Here is a 14,635-nt window from a genome sequence, read left to right as displayed (position 1 = left end):
GGAAACTATAAAAAGAATTTGTCTTGCCAAACAGCTCTTGGTAAAGCATGCTATAGCATCCCCTGGTTCCTGCGTGGCTCAAAGCGAGAGTGTGAGAAACGACGTCCCCCTCCATCAAGTGCCTTAAAATTCAGTTTACAAATTCTAAAACAGAACTAAGAAGCCATTCTTCCCTAACTTGTCATATTTCATTGCAAAGGGCTGCATTCAGAAGTCTTGTCCAGTGATTTCTAAACCACCAGCGACCTTACCAGCGAAATATGGAAATATTGTCTCATCTTTGTAAGTGCACTAGTAAGTTTGCCTTCAATTTTGGCAATTGAGTCTCTTAATTGGATATGACAATCATTTGCAGGTGATTCCTTAGGACACTTTTGATTAAAAATAGGTAGAATTACTGCCCCCAACTATTTTCTGGTTCTGTATCTGACAATAACACAAAATCACATACGTTTACTATAATTTGCTCATTGTTTTCAAATCTTTTATATTTTAGCAAACCAATGCAAATTTGCAAAGTAAAACATTTCCTTAGCTATCCACTAATCCCCACATGGTTACATCAAGACTTTAGCACACAGTGTATATCAACTAAACATCTTCATCTATCATATTCCAGACACTTTTCTGACAAGCTCAAATGTGTATATAGGGCCGCATTTACGAGGACATGAAGCAGTGCAGCGCCGCAAGGCATTCTGCTATGCCGACTGCGTCATTTTAAAAGCACAGGGATGCGCCATATTCACAGCAATACAATCAGGAGTTTGTTAAGCGTGACTACTCACCCGTAAGGGCCTCAAGGCACGGGGGGTTGCTGGATCCATTCCATCAAGGAGGGGGTCTGTCGAAGAGCCAGGTTTTGAAGTGTCTTGCGAAGATGGGGAGCGAGGTTGTCTATCTGAGGTGGAGCGGAAGGGTGTTTCATGCTTTGGCCGCGAGGAAGGAGAAGGAGCGGCCTTCCGATCTGGTTTTTCTGTTGCGGGGGACCACGGCGTAGGAGAGCTGGGCTGATCGTAGGGTCCTTTGGGGTGCGTGGAATTTGAGTTACCTGTTCAGGTATGCTGGTCCGGTGCCATGGAGGGCCTTGTGTGCAGGGGTGAGTATCTTGAAGGTAAATCCCGCCTCGACGGAGAGCCAGTGGAGTGTGGCAGGTGCTGGAAGATGTGGCAGTGTCTTGGCAGGTTGAGGATCAGTCTTGTTGCATCGTTCTGGATGTTCTGTAGTTTGCGGGTGGGGTTTGTGTTTATTCCGGCGTAGAGTGCTTTGCCGTAGTCTAGTCTGCTGGTGATCAGGGCGTGAGTGACGGACTTTCTGTGTTCGAGGGGGATCTATTTGAAGGTCTTACGAAGGAGGCGGAGGGTGTGGAAGCAGGAAGATGAGACAGAGTTGATCTGGCAATCCATTTTGAGCTCGGAGTCTAGGATGATTCTCACTTTGTGTCCGTGGTCTGTGGGGGTTGGCGGGTTTCCGAGGGTGGCGGGCAACCAGGTGATGCTCCAGGCACCGGGGTTTGGGCCCATGATGAGTATTTAGTTGTAGGCAGCTGTTTTTAATCCATTTCGCGATGTTTTTCATGCCTTCTCGAAAGTTGTGTCTGGCGGTGTTGGGTTTGTTGGATACAGAAAGGATGAGTTGGGTGTCGTCTGCGTACAACACAATGTTGTACGCAGGCTCTGGCGATGGGGGGGAGCGGATCCATGTAACTTTTAAAGAGCGCCGGCCTGAGGAAGGAGCCCTGGGAGACTCCGCAGGTGGTCGGTGTAGGGTCTGAGAGGAAAGATGGGAGTCTGACTCGCTGTGTTCTGGCGGAGTGGAAGGAGCAGATCCAGTCGAGGTCCTGGTCTTGGATCCCTGCGTCGTGGAGTCTGCATATTAGTGAGAGACTGTGTCGAACACTGCTGAGAGGTCAAGGAGGATGAGGATGAGGGCTACTGTTTCTCCTTTGTCCAGTAGAGTGTGGATGTTGTCTGCTGCGGCGAGGAGGGCGGTTTCCGTACTGTGGTTTTTTCTGAAGCTGGATTGGGAGGAGTCGAGAATGTTGTGCTCTTCGATGAATGTGGCGAGTTGGCTGTTGATACGGCACATCCCTGTGCTCTTCCCTGTGTTGGCACTAAAACTGCAGCCGTACGCCAACATAGGCACCCTAGTACCATGGTGCAAGGGTGCCTGCCTTGCACAGATGATTGTTGTTGTGCAGGACGTGATGCCTTCCTGCACAAAAATAATATGATGTAGCACACATATCTAAAGGAAAAAAGGAGGAGACATAAAAGTATTTCTCCTCATTGCACCGCTCTTAAACACCTCCCCTGAGAAGGCGGAGGATTCTGACACATTCCCAGGTTTACACAATGTTGTAAATCTGGGAATGCAGCAGAATCCATTGGTGTTGCGTGGGAACACCCACAACAATACCCATGGAATGCCCCTTTCACGTGGCACTAAAAAGACGAAGGTCTGTTTAGGATATCACACTGGTTTTACATCGTTATAGATCTCAAGTCCATTCTCAGGTAGATGCGCCTCCCTGATTTCGGGTGTCGACCCGCTCTCCATCGAACTGGGTTTTTGGAGAGCGGGAGGAGTCTTATGATGAAGTGTGACACCTGGTGGTGTGTGAGGACATCCAGTCACCTCTTTGTGACTGTCCAGTGGTAGGGTGTTACAGGTAGATTCCTGAGGGACATAAAATAATCAAATTACAATCTCTGTGGCTTTGTTGTGTTAAAACAAAATAATGAATTCTTCTGGTTGCGCCTCTCCTAGGGAGGCCAGGCTTCGGACGCATTCCCAGGTTTATGACTTGTTGTAAATCTATGAATGTGTCACATGCCACGGGTGTTAGATGGGACCATGGCACACCTCCCCATCGTAGTGTGAGGCAACTCACTGACTTGCGCTGTGTTGCCTCACTCCATTTCCACAAGGCGATGAAAACCCATGCAGTGTGGCTTTACGTGGCCTTGTAGAAAAGGCTAAGCCCTTGGTGTACCCGATGGTAACAAAATGTGGCCTTCTGGCGATGCACAGGGCTTGTAACTGAGCCCCACAATGTTATAGTCAGACAATATTTAGGCCAGGCTATTCTGGTACCATTCCCTGGAGAAATGCAGTAAAGTTGACTTGTTTTTGCAGATTAACTATCTAATGATCCCACTAAGGTTCTGACTTACAAAGATTATCTGGCACTGTGGCTGCAGGAGGTTCTGTGATGTTATTGTGTGCTTCTACCGACACAATCCCTTCCCCAGTCTATCAAGATTACCCACAGGATGGTAAATACATCACAAGAAGAAAGCTGCGTATTCCAGAAAAGAGTCTGTACCTCAACATCTGAGATATGAGACTTTGAAACAGGAGTTTGATTTTGACCCTTTTTAGACCCTACTTCTACATTGATTCTGAATCAATTTCAGTTACAAACTACTTTCTCTAAGCTACAAGTTTTATTAGGGTCTGCTTTTTTGTATCCAGTACTTTAAGAATTTATTTTTGCTTTTCTTGGCTGCCCTATCCTCACTGTTGTAGCAAGCGGTGTGTGACAAGCCTGCCTTTCTAAGGATGGAATTATCCCCTGCAGGCTTCTAATTACAGCAGGTTCTCTATTGCAAGGGGCTCTGTTAAATTTTGGAATATTCTGTTACATTTGGGGATATTATGTTAAATTTGGAGAAATTCCAGATAAGGCACTTACTACCAGTGGAGATGAATTATTGGTGTCTCTTCTTCTTGGCAAAGGGTTACCGAGCAGGAGATTCCTTGGCTGTTTTCAGTGTAAATTTTATTAAGTCACATTACAATGTTCCCCTCATACACAACAGATTAACAAAGAGTCATATAGTGAGAATGGCCTCATTAATATTAGACTTCACAAATACACCCGAGCCACTACACCAGCCTATCAGTGACTGATCTGAGGAATGGGTAACCTATATTATTAAACGGTCATCATGTTTCTGAAGAGAGAGAATGAATTTTCTCTAAAAATAGAAGACATTTCCACGAACCAAAGGTCATATAAGGAGTAGCAAGGACTTAGCAAACTTTTTCTTCTACAGTGTCAGATGGAAAAGGCATGTAAGAAAAATAGTATCCCAACTGGTATTAATTGAAGACAGCTAGCATAGATATGTAAAAAACATTATCCGGAAGGAAACAAGGAGGCTCTATATGATTCTGACATGTGCTAGAAGCATCATTTTATGTACAAATATTTAAAAGTGAAACAGAGATATACTTTGCAGTTATAGCAGCACATAAATCACAATAACTGAAAAACAACCCAAATTGTACGTGGTGCTCTAGGTCACTCATCGCTGCGGCTTCTTCGAACCCCACGGACACCCCTCGAGGCTGTCTCCTTTAGAGATTCACTCTCTATCAGCTGACCAAGCTCGGGATCGGCTGCTTTGAATTCATTCACTTCCTGGATCGCAACGGTACTCACCACCATTGACCCGGACCAGGAAGTCTTTTCGGATCCCTCATCTACTGGTCCGGATACTTCTGCAATCTTGGAACAAGAGCCAAGCCCGACACACGGTTGTTGCCGTCCATCAGTGATTTGCTCTTCGCAATCGGCCCTCAGCACTGCCCACGACCCAGTTCTGATGAAGATCCTGAACTAACTAGGATCGAAACGCCATCGACTTTCCAGCGCAAATACAGGCGCAAGACACGAAGCGGTTGACTACATTGAATACTTCAAAAATGAACTTTTAATCCACTTGGAACCACTGTGTACCAAATATTTCACTGTATATTTACTCACCAGTCACTTTGCGCCACCCACGCTGTCTTACATTGTCACATGCGTCGCTATTTTGGTTTTCACTGTCACACCTAGAGCACCACGTACAATTTGGGTTGTTTTTCAGTTATTGTGATTTATATACTGCAGTGCTGCTATAACTGCAAATTATATCTCTGTTTCACTTTTGAATATTTGTACATAAAATGATGCTTCTAGCACATGTCAGAATCATATAGAGCCTCCTTGTTTCCTTCCGGATAATGTTTTTTACATATCTATGCTAACTATCTTCAATTAATACCAGTTGTGATACTATTTTTCTTACATTATTACACCCCAATCCCAACACGGTTGACGGGTACCCCACTCATGTTTCATCTACAAGATGGAAAAGGCAAACAGTCATTCAATACAATCAGTGAACGAGCTACTTCCATCTGATAGTTTATAACTAATAAAACACGTTGAATGAGGCTTTTTTAAAGTTTCTTGTGTGCCAGGTGGCTTGGATTAGTTTGGGAGGACCCACAGCTCCAGCACACTGAGTTATATGTCAGATTGTTTTTGTATTTTCCCATGTGAGATATGTAAATAGTGCTTCCCTCAAGTACATCTCTGTAACTCACAGAAGCTGTTCACATGATATTGGCAGGGGGCTGGTCCCTGACAGCAGCACTGACAGGTGAAATACCCAGGTACATACATGGAGTCCACTGAGCTCTGTCACTATTGCACACTTGGGTAGATTCCTGTATCTCACAGCAGGGGTGCAAATGATATAAAACTGTGGTAGATCGTCGGTGCTCCCAGGAGCTGTGTCGGGTTCAGTACTGACGCAAATACTTGGAGACCAGATGAGCTGTGCAACTGGTGCAGACCCAAGGAAAATATCTGAAGCTACCGCATGTCTTCCGATGTCAGTGGCACATATTGCGACATACCTTAAACCTCTGGAGGAAATGTAATTACATTTTAAACTCACTAAATAACTCTTTAGATTCAACCAAACACCCATGCAAATAGTCAGTCACTTAACACATTCTTCTTGCTCTCTCTTTCTCTCATTCCCTCTCTCACACCAGTGGTGAGAGTGATCTATCTCTCAAATACTAAACAACTGAACAAGTTATTAGATAGAAGACTCACTTGTACAATTGAAAACAATAAGGTCTTGTAAGCTGTGAGGGATCGCAACTCGGACATGAGATCTAGAAAATAAGAGAAAGCAAAAAATTACTCATCTGCAGACATAGGTAAACTCAGACCCTGGAAAAGATGGCCGGTAAGCAAAGGGGCCCCCTGAAAACCGTTGCCGAAAGTTCCTCGCCAGTTGGGAGTCATGGGGATGACACCTATTGTCGGTAACCACCGCTGTGGAACATGCCAAGCCTGTCCCAATGCGATGGTTGGCAATAAACTTTTCATTGACAACCGCACCATAACCCTAAGTGAAATGAGCAACTGTCGTTCATCGAACGTGGTGTACATCATTTTGTGCCCATGTGAACTCCCGTATGTTGGTGAAACGGGCTGTTAATGTCGCCTGCGAATTGGGGAGCACAAATCCAATATCAGAATTTTGAAAAGTGGGACCCCCCTGGTCCAACATTGGATCAATGAAAAACACAATGAACATGACCTTAAATGGTCAATTCTTGAGAAGTTCTGGGCGATCCCTGGAAAAGACATCACTGCCGTCAGGAAAAAGAGGGAAGTCTTTTGGATTTTCCTATTAAATGCCACCAAAAAGGGCTTGAACGAACATTGCCCGTGGGAAAATGCCATCATATGAGTCTCCTTACCACTAGCTGTCGTTTACCCGCACCCTTATGCCCACTGTGACCTCATACGATACTGTGGGTTTCCCCCTGTTATCCATCTGAGCACACGAGCCCTAGATAAACGTTTCCGCCTATGCGGCGTGTTACCGTATTTTCATGCCTTCTGTGACCCTACGTGATAAGAGCTGAATAGACCATCTTGGCCAAATAAGCTGGTCGGGGTACCGCTGTTAATGCGCCTGAGCTCTCTGTTTCCTGAGAATGCGGTCCCGAAGTGTTTTGACAGGATGTTTTTGAAAGCGCCGCAAGGACTATGGCGATGATCTTACATCCCGTGCAACTATTGTGCTTTCCGCCCCTCGTCCCCTTTTTTCTTTTGAATCCTTTGTATCGATCGGGTCCTGGGACGTTGCTACTCTCAGACTTTCGGCATTGGAATTTCGAATATAGTTTGGGTCCTACATTTTGCCACCGAAGAGCCCTTCTCCACCTCTTTGATCCTGTCCAGGTTTTCCTTTTTCCTGAAATCAGCCAACTTTCCCAGTTGTTGATTGGCTGCATTTGCGGCGGCTGACATTTAAAAGAACCGTTTTTAGGTCTCGTAGAGAGACCTAATGTCGTCCATCCACAAAGCTGACTTTTTAGATCTGGATACTCAACAGTTCACGTGAAATCACGTGACCACAAGCTCCTTCGTGCACGAGCTTGCATTTCCCCACAGGCTTCCCCCTGCCAGCAGCATTTGCCACATTAAAGGTTTCAGCTGCCCCGCCCCCCGCCGTCACTTATTCACGGCCGTAGGCCGTGCTTTCCCCTGCTCTCTTCCCCCAGTGCTTGTTTGTAATGTTTTTGTACCACTGCAGGTTCACAACGAATGGACTAATATATGACCTATAGGCACGGCCTTCACAATGTCCTAATTAATGCATATTTGTATCTGTTAGCCACATATGATATGATGTAAACTTGTTCTATTCCAGTCTGTGGCGCCGTTTATTATGACTATGTACTTTATATGTCACGAATGCATAGTTGGATTCGGTAGTCACATAATACGATATAAACTTTTTCAATGCTAATGTGCGGTGCGTGCAGGCTTGGTTTAGTTGAATTGTTATTATGACTCTGTACTCCCTACGGTAATTAGTCCAGTTACGAGCGTTTCCTTTTTGAGCTCACTGATGCTCATTCCTGACTGCTCTATTTTTTGGGCGCTTACGGAGTTCATAGGAGTGAGACCCATTAAAGTATACATTCCATTTACCCCGTAATAGAATTGTCACATACTGTATATTATTTTAAATGGTATGGTGAATTCAACTCAGTTGGGACTCTTCACCCGACTTTACATACACCGACAATTGTCTTACTCTACACACAGTGCCTCTAGGTGCATCTTTGAACTTTGAAACTTGAGTGGTTCCCAGATCATTTAACTTAGTCTATTGTCCCTGTCCATGAGAATCGGCCCGCCGTGACGCGGTTCCTCGTCAGCACTTAGCGGCTGCAAGCATTCGCGTGTCACACGCATGCGCTCATAAGCAGAGTTTCGGGACCGGCTTCTGTTCCTACGATTTATTCAGTGACTGGCAGCACCTTCCTCGCGGTAAGCCCATCTATAGCGCACGTTAGGCTGTGCATTTGTTGAAAATTTTCAATAGTGCCATCATGTTTCTGATGACAAATAGGTAACGCGCCCTTTTGTTTCAATGATAACATTTTAGATTTATGCACGGGGCTGCCAGCCTGAATATAACGGGACCGCAGAGGAGTGTTGAGTTACTGTTTCACTTTTGTAATGTATATACCATGCCTTGCTGAATATCGGGATGGAAGAGTGATGCTTCCTTTCCTCTTTTTCCCTTATATTGTGCGCTCTCGTGCTTTAACAGTGAGCTTACATCAGATCGGGTATTATGCTGTTGGATATTAAACTCCTTGCCCTGCAATAGCGCCAATCGCTTTATTTGTTGGATTTACTATTTTCTATCCTTATTAATTTACTCCCATCTCCGTTTTTAGATTTCTTAATCGCTTCTTGTTTACAATTGCACGTCATCCTGTAAAAAAACATTTTTATTAATTTGAAATAATGTTCGTGTTATAGTGTACATGGGATCAGCGCTGCAGGCTGTTTTATAGTTGCACCATCTGTCTTTATGAATTCCCAACAAATGGCACGCCATGGACCGACTGCTGAAGGATATTAGGGCCACTTTCATTGTGTGGTAGGCGCAGGGAGATCAGAATCACAGGATGCTGAGCCCGCGCCGAGGCTCCAACTCGGTTCCCCAGCAGCATTTGGCACATCAAAGGCTTCGCTGCCCCACTTTAGCCTCAGTGTGAAAAGCGGCGTGAAGCATTCTTTTACCTCTACAGGACAGAATGTCACACAATCCCATGCCACACTGCACTCCAAACAAGCATTTGCAAAGCAATAGGTCTCGCATTTACGCTACTTTGAGCTATTGGCATTGTTAAATGACAACGCCTTTTATTTATGGTTTTAAAATCAAAACATGAATAAAAGGCATTGTCATTTAAAATGCCAATAGCTCAAGGGCGTAAATGCAAGACCTATTGCATTGCAGACTTTAGTGGTGCCTTTTGTCACCTTAACAACCTCAGCGTCCTGCTGTCCTTGATTTGCATGCCACAGATGCTGCAGAGGAAAGATTATAATCTTTCTCGCTCAGCTACTTCACCCTTAATTAGCCTGCCTGGTTTCCTTTCTCGAGTGTAGGGATTAACACATAAAGTCACACTCCAGTAGACTTTCAGTCTGCGTTTTTTCCCCCAAACAATTTGAGTTTAGTTGTAAACACGTAGCTTCAGCCTTCCTTTTAAGAGAAGAAGTGCTGGTGTTGTAAATAGGCAGCAGCTTCACATTTTATATGTATTTTACTACAAACATGCATGTAACTCTACATTTGTTGTTTTGTTTCTTAAATAAAAAGGTTTTTTGTGTGCTTCTTACTTTGAGGGAATAGCAGTACTTAGTAAAAAATGCACATGATGCAAAAATATCGCCTTTAGTGGAGCCACAATACCAATTCAATGTATGTGTACCTACAAACACTGTCCTAGTACATAACTTGCAAGAAATAAAAGGCCGGTGCTTTTATGAGGCAGCACCTTTACACTGTATTTATTTTTAAATTAGCAGAACAAAGGGCATATAAGCTAAAAATGTAAACTGTATTAATTGCAGTGTTTTTTCTACTGCGTAATTTGAAAGGAAACCTGTGCGAGGGCTATTATCAGAGGGCAACTGTCTGCTGCTGCTGAGCGCCACAACCCACCAGTTTATATGTAGCATTGCGTGATCTTTGTTTATTTTGAGACGGAAATGTGCTGTGGCTTTGGACATGCAGCAGCTTCACGCCGGGGGCCTCATTTATGAAAAGTGACGCATCGCTGCGTGAAAACAGCGATGCGTTACTTTTCACTGTGCACTCCTTGCGACATTCCTGATGCGTCATATTTAATGTATGACGCATCATGTCGCAAGGAGTTACAGATACGTCAGTATTTCTGACGTATCTGTAAGCGCAAAAGTGACGCATTGCTGGAGTGTGTCACAAAAGTGACGCAACTCCAGCAATGCGTTCTTTCACATGGGGAAAGCCCCATGTGAAAGGGCTTGCGTCAGTCTTGCGCCTGCTGTGAGGCAAGTGCAAGATTTTGACACAACAGCATCCTAAAAATGACGCAGTGAAATCTCATAGATTTCACTGCGTCACTATTAGGAGGCTTTTTGCGGGGGAACGCCCCCTCTGCATACATTATACCTGACGCATGTATAATGTGGCGCAGGGGTTTAAAAAGTGACGCATCTACCTAGATGCGTCACTTTTTAAATATGGCGCAACAAGGCGCATTTTTTACGCCGCTGGTGCGTCACAAAAAGTGACGCACCGGCGGCGCAAAACTTACGCAGGGCCTCATAAATAAGGGCCCAAGTATTTTTGCCTGTCTAGAAAGACGACGATAGATAGACCTGTTTTACCCCATCCTTGTTTCATGTTGGGTTAAGTCTTCACAAGGACGTCAGGCTTAGCAGGAACCCGTGCCCCCTCTGACACAGCAAAGGCCGCATCTGTGGTTTCTAGAAATGGGTTCCATGTATAGGATTCATTGTCTGACTTCAGCATGCACCTTCTCACAACCCCTTCGAGCACTGTTATCTTAACATTTGTGTTTCTCTCTCTTACGATGTCTGCCCTGTAACTATTTACTTGGTACCCTCACACCTCCTCACCCTCACACACCCTCAAACCCTCTCACCCCCTCACACACCCTCACTCACCCTCACACCCTCACTCACCTTCACCCCTCACACACCCTCACTCACCTTCACCACTCACACACTCTCACACCCTCACACACCCTCACTCACCCTTACCCCCACACACCTTCACCCACCCTCACTCACCCCCTCACCAAACCTCACTCACCCTCACACAACCTCACACCCTCTCACACCCTCACCCACCCTCACCCACCCTCACACCCTCACCCACACTCACCATCACACATCCTCACACCCTCACTCACACCCTCACCCTCACCCACCCTTACACCCTCACTCACCTTCACAGCCCCTCACCCACCTTCACACCCCCTCACCCTCACACCCTCAACCCCTCATCCTCACACACCCTCACCACCCTCACCCCTCACACCCTCACTCACCATCACACCCCCTCTCACACCCTCACACACCCTTACCCTCACACCCTCACCCCCCTCATCCTCACCCTCACACACCCTCACTCACCCTCACCCTCACACCCCCTCACCCTGACACACCCTCACTCACCCTCACACCCCCTCACCCTCACACCCCTCACCCTCCCAACCCTCTCACCCTCACACCCCCTCACACCCCCTCACACTACCTCACACACCCTCACTCACCTTCACTCACTCACCCTCATACACCCTCATCAGCATAGCATAACAAAACATAGCATGGCATAACAAAAAAAGCATAGGATACACAACCTCAAAACCCTCTCACCCTCTCACCCTCACCCTCGCTCTAACACACTCACCCTCACTCACCCACCCACCCTCACCCACCCACCCTCACTCACTCACTCACTCACTCACCCTCACTCACTCACCCTCACTCACTCGCCCACCCTCACCCACCCACCCCCCACTCACCCTCACCAGCATAGCATAACAAAACATAGCATAGCATAACAAAACAAAGCATAGGATAGGATAGGAAAACATAGCATAGCATAATAAAGCATAGCATAACAAAACACAACAAAACATACCATAGCATAACAAAACATAGCATAGCATAACAAAACATAGCATAACAAAACAAAGCATAGCATAGCAAAACAAAACATAGAATAGTATAACAAAGCATAGCATTGCAAAAGAAAACATAGCAAAACACAACAAAGCATAGCATAACAAAGCATAGCATAACAAAGCATAGCATAACAAAGCATAGCATAACAAAACTTAGCATAACAAATGATAGCAAAACAAAACATAGCAAAACACAACAAACCATAGCATACATAACAAAACATAGCATAGCATAGCATAACACAACAAAGCATAGCATAGCATAACAAAACACAACATAGCATAGCATAACAAAACAAAGCTTAGCATAGCATAACAAAACATAGAATAACAAAACATAGCATAACAAAGCATAGCATAACAAAACATAGCATACCAAAACAAAGCATAGCATAACAAAGCATAGCATAACAAAACACAACAAAACATAGCATGGCTTAACAAAACATAACAAACGTAACAAAACATATAATAGCATAGCAAAACACAGCATAGCATACCAAACACAGCAAAACATAGCATAGCATAACAAAACATAGCATAGCAAAACAAAGCATATCATAATAAAACACAACAAAGCATAGCATAGCATAACAAAGCATAGCATAACAAAGCATAGCAGAACAAAGCATAGCAGAGCAAAACATAGCATAGCATACCAAAACATAGCATAGCATAACAAAACATAGCATAGCAAAACACAACAAAACATAGCATAGCATAACAAAACACAACAAAACATAGCATAGCGTAACAAAGCATAGTATAGCAAAACTAAACATAGCATAGCATAACAAAACAAAGCTTCGGATAGCAAAACAAAACATAGCATAGCATAACAAAACATAGCATAACATAACAAAACATAGCATAACAAAACACTACAAAACAGCATAGCTTAACAAAACAAAACATAGCATGGCTGAACAAAACATAACGAAACATAATAGCATAGCAAAACACAGCATAGCATACCAACACAACAAAACATAGCATATCATAACAAAACATAGCATAGCAAAACAAAGCATAGCATAATAAAACACAACAAAACGTAGCATAGCATAACAAAGAATAGCAGAGCAAAACATAGCATAGCATAACAAAGCATGGCATAGCATAGCATAACATAGCATAGCATAGCAAAACATAGCATAGCATAACAAAACAGCATAGCATAGCATCACAAAACAAAACATAGGATAGCAAAACAAAACATAGCATAGCATACAGCATCACTCAGCACCACCACAGCATCACTCTGTGCAACCATTCAACAACAACTGGTTCAAATATGTTATCTCAATCTTTCAAGCTTTATTACAAATGTAACAAAAAGATGTTAATATTTGACATATGTTCTTGGATTTTCGTCACAATAAAATACACTGAACATAATCTTCACAAATGTTATGTACAAAAGTTTAAGCTATTGCCATTATAAATTACAATAACTTTTCTTTTAGTATTAATTATTTAAAAAAATTAAAAACCATTGTTATTTGTAATATCAATACATGTAAGTCACGTAAATACAACACATATTGCATTACAAATGCCATAGGTGTCACATTTGCGAAAGTTATAACTATTGGCATGGTAAATGACAAAGCTATTAATTTCGCTATTTTCAAAAACAAAACCTAAATAAAAAATTTGTCATTTACAATACCAATAGCTCAAACTTTCCTAATACGAGACCTATTGCATTGCAAATGCTTGTTTACTGCTCCCGTGCTTCGGCGCTGTCGGCGCTATATCTCTGCAGCAAGTCCATGAGACAGGAGTTCCTGAGCAAGTGATTTATTCTTCAGGTATGCGTTTTCTTGTAGGATTTCGCTATCATTTCCTAACTTGGCACGTTTACAGCCTCTCTAGTTTGCTAAAATCGATTGACTGTTTTGTAGAGTGGGGGTTAGAGGTTGCATGTAATATTAATGTGTTTTTTACTTTCGACGGCCTTCCTTACTCCCCGCTAGCTCTTAGTAAACCCCGGGGGAGGGTCGGACTGAGTACCGCACAACGGGCGGCTGTGTCCTTTCAGTACTGGACTGAAAATAAATACTTTGTGTGTCAAAGGGCTATACTAACTCTATGTCTTTCGACCATAATTTTCAAGCTCTTGATAGTTACTTGCGTCTTACTTCCCCTAACAGTTAATATCAGACTGTCTATTGCTCCTACATTGACAGCCCCTCACCCTCCCTCTACCTCCCAAGTTGATTCCAGTGAAATCTGTCAGGTGAATGTGACCTGCTCGAGCACAAGTAATTTAATGCTTCTTAATGACAATTTCTGACTTGCCGGATAACAGCGTGTGCCTTATTTATTTTTTCGACAGCGAACTCGACTTTGTTTGCTGCCTCGCTACCCATCTTAAACCTCTGGATTCCACAAGCAGATTATACTGAGGGTCGTCAGGTAAATGTGACCAGCTCGCCATACATATCTTAATCATGTAAGGTTAAGAAAAAATTTCACGTGCATATATTCAGATTGTGATGCCAACTAACTTGAAATTTCCTCCCTCGCATTAGGGTATGGAATAAGTGTAGGATGCAATGATGGCAGCGGTCTAGTTTCCGTACGCACACACGCACCCCTACATCCACAGGCCAGGCGTGGCCTGCGGCGTTCAATAAAAGGAGGACGGGCGCTCGTGCACGTCACTTCCGACCATGATACCAGTGTCCGTCTGAGTGCTGTTGCTGCTGCGTGATCCGCCCCCGCGCAAGAGTGCGAGCCCCACCTAAGCCAAAGGTGG

The 14,635-nt window shown here is 44.0% G+C and overlaps 1 protein-coding gene across 2 annotated transcripts in view; it reads right to left on the bottom strand.

Moving 5' to 3' along the window:
• Positions 1-14,635, bottom strand: part of LOC147710065 (NXPE family member 4-like) — a 249,187-nt gene that overhangs the window by 14,974 nt on the left and 219,578 nt on the right. For both annotated transcript variants that reach the window (XM_086920719.1, XM_086920720.1), the window contains exon 4: positions 5,903-5,964. In XM_086920719.1, the coding sequence (XP_086776845.1) occupies positions 5,903-5,964 (62 nt within the window). The remainder of the gene's footprint in view (positions 1-5,902; positions 5,965-14,635) is intronic.

The sequence above is a fragment of the Lissotriton vulgaris genome, chromosome 5, assembly GCF_964263255.1.
Source record: "Lissotriton vulgaris chromosome 5, aLisVul1.2, whole genome shotgun sequence".
NCBI classification, from domain to species: Eukaryota; Metazoa; Chordata; class Amphibia; order Caudata; family Salamandridae; genus Lissotriton; species Lissotriton vulgaris.
The sequence above is the reverse complement of the archived record's forward strand: the minus strand, read 5'-3'. Positions and strand labels throughout refer to the sequence as shown.